The sequence below is a fragment of the Austrofundulus limnaeus genome, unplaced genomic scaffold (assembly GCF_001266775.1).
Source record: "Austrofundulus limnaeus strain Quisiro unplaced genomic scaffold, Austrofundulus_limnaeus-1.0 Scaffold58, whole genome shotgun sequence".
Lineage (NCBI taxonomy): Eukaryota > Metazoa > Chordata > Actinopteri > Cyprinodontiformes > Rivulidae > Austrofundulus > Austrofundulus limnaeus.
The window spans coordinates 332,729-335,654 of NW_013952460.1; the positions used below are offsets into that span (position 1 = coordinate 332,729).

The 2,926-nt window shown below is 36.5% G+C and overlaps 1 protein-coding gene across 2 annotated transcripts in view; it reads left to right on the forward strand.

Annotated features, from left to right (window-relative positions):
- The window catches only part of ppfibp1a (PPFIA binding protein 1a), a 27,260-nt gene that overhangs the window by 12,036 nt on the left and 12,298 nt on the right, over nt 1-2,926 (forward strand). For both annotated transcript variants that reach the window (XM_014009431.1, XM_014009432.1), the window contains exon 3: nt 2,089-2,294. In XM_014009431.1, the coding sequence (XP_013864885.1) occupies nt 2,089-2,294 (206 nt within the window). The remainder of the gene's footprint in view (nt 1-2,088; nt 2,295-2,926) is intronic.

A 2,926-nucleotide genomic window follows, 5' to 3' on the forward strand; every position in this document is an offset into this window, starting at 1 on the left:
ATATATATACGTATACATATATATATATTATTTATTTATATTTTTACTCCTTATATTTTCTCTTGAATTCTAAGCCATTCCACAAAACCACTCCACAAACTGCTATGCACATACTTTTAAGAGTACTGCATACACATGGTTGCATTAGCTACCCTTCCCTCTCAGTTCATACCTTCCCTCTCTTTAAACATTTTTTTAAAAATGTAACGAGTAGAAAGTACAGATAATTGTGTGAAAATGTAAGAAGTAGAAGTAAAAAGTAGGCTGAAAAATAATTACTCAAGTAAAGTACAGATACCCAAAAAATTCTACTTAAGTACAGAAACAAAGTATTTGTAATTAGTTACTTTACAACTCTGGGCATAGCTTGCCATGAAGTCTGGTCACATCTGGAGATGATTAAATTGGAAGCTGGGAAATGGACGTAGCACAGTGTGTCCTCTTTTCCTACCTGCATTTTAATACTATCTGAATATATATATAGAAAAAAAATCCCTGGATCTTTTCTGCCTCCAGTTTATTGGAATTTACAAAATGTTTCCATTGTTCTTGCACTGATGGAAACTAAACTCTACCACGTCAGAATACAAACTTGTGCTTTGCTCTGTATGATTGTGCTGCTGTAGATGAGCAGACCAGGCTTCAGCTTTAGAGTCCCCACTTTTCCGCTGATGTATATAATTATAGCACTGACCTTTCCAATGGGAGTGAGGCGGCTGATCACATGACACCCACCAGTCTCTGCCCCCGTTTCCTCACCAAGCCCCAGTCCTTCACCACTGTGGGAAAGCCGTGATTGTCTGGGTATTTTTCTATTTATTTATTATTGAGCTGCTTTATTAATCTGGAACGTCTTCATTATAGCTGACATTTAGGATGACAGACAGATGGTGTGGAATAGCACATGATGAGAAGGACATCATGTATTCTAGTTCAGTCTGTTCTTATATTTCAAAGATGAAATTTAAATATGGTTTCCATAGTTACACAAGGAATTGTATTTGTCTTTGTTTATACTGTTTCCTGGGCATTCAGTGTGTTTTCAGGAGTGAGAGTTGAAGTGGAGAGAAGAATAATTGATTTTGCTGCGATGTTTTTGTTGTTTTTGAAATGGTTGCTCAAGTAGGAGTAAAAATAATCTCAAAATAAAGTTTCTCCTTTTTATTAATTATAATTTGACGGATGTGATTAAAGACAGTAATAAGAAAATGTACAAAAATATAACCTTTTTAAAGTGTGTTTTTTTCCACTGCTACCTTTTGAGAGAAAAACACTTGTTTGAAATCCCATTTGTCTTCATTTTTGACTATATTTAGCTTTTATAATCAATATAATACATTTAATTAAAAACAATTGAAACTCAAGGATGTGCCAGCATTTGCATCTGTGTCCTGAAATCTGAGCTTGAAATAAAATAAAATAAAACATTCTGCTTCACAATCAGACATTTGAAGAAAAGCCATGCGCATGACAGAAGTCACGCCACAACCTTATTCTTTCTGCATATAAAAAGGTTTTATGTACACAACAGTTTTCTACTGTATGTTAAACAGATAAGAAAGTCTTGAAAACAAAAAACAATAAGCTCAAAACGGCACAGCTTGAGCATTTCATCCATGTCGCTCCCTTCCCACAGATTAAAACCGAGTGTGGTCTGGGTCATAAATCCTTCCAAATTACAGCCTGCTATTTAGGGTGTGGGAATCAAAATCATTTCATTCTCATTTTGGTTTCACGTCAGTTTTATTTTGTGCCGTTGTTGCTTTGAATTTTCATTCTTATAAATTATTCTGAAGCCAGTTTATCTCTGAGCCGTGGCTGTTGGCTCGCTGGTGATCAACATTCACAATGAAGTTTCAAACAGTTTAGCGAGCTGCGCACACACAAGTAGGCCGTGGTTTTCAACAACTGGCTATGTGAAATGATGCCACAGAGCTCATGGCRGCGCAGCTCACTCATAAATCCTCAGAATTCAGTGAGCCTGAAACAGAYAATTTGCTCACTTTCTTACAGTTTTGATAATCAGTCTCCAAGAYTTTCAGCCCAGTTAGAAACTGGTTTGGACTTGTTTCTCTGCTCCCCCCCAAGGCTCTAAGGCCATTGATTACTCCAATGGGCTGTTTGACTGCCAGTCGCCCACGTCGCCTTTCCTGGGTGGCTTTCGAGTGCTGCACCTTCTGGAGGACTTGCGAGCGGCACTGGAGCTGATGGACAACGAGGAAAGGGACAACCTGCGCTGCCAGATCCCCGATTCCACCGCAGAAGGAGTGGCAGACTGGCTGCATGGCCGAATGGTAAAAAAATAAATAAATTAAAAAAAATATCCATCTGCAGGAGGCTCGTTGGCCTCTGGTGAAATAGCTATTTAAATGGGAATAATTCACTGTTTAATTGTAGAAATTAATTCTAAATCTTTGCTGCTTTAACCATTTATAGCAATTTCTCTTTCTCTTAGAAATGTGTTTAATTTAGCTAAGCATTGACAGTAATCTAATATTTATTTCACATCATAGTTCACACGCTTACACAAACCAGTAAGTGATCAACATGGTTTAGTGTTTGATGTGGATTTGTAAAACAACTTGAGCTGCTTTTCTTTTCCCTTTAGCGAGTATTAAGGGATTGMAATAACTTCAGCTGTTGTCATCACAGAAAACAGACCCTGCAGAGACGCCTACTTTTGTTTACTTTTGTGTTAAAATATGAAGTAAAACCTTGTTTTTTTTATATTTATCTTCAGGAGACCAACACATCTGCACTTTAACAATTGATTCATTTTAGTTCAGTTCAGCTGCTTTTAGACACACATACAGGTGCTGGTCATAAAATTAGAATATCATGAAAAAGTAGATTTATTTCAGTAATTCCATTTAAAAAGTGAAACTTGTATATTATATTCATACATTACATACAAACTCATATATTT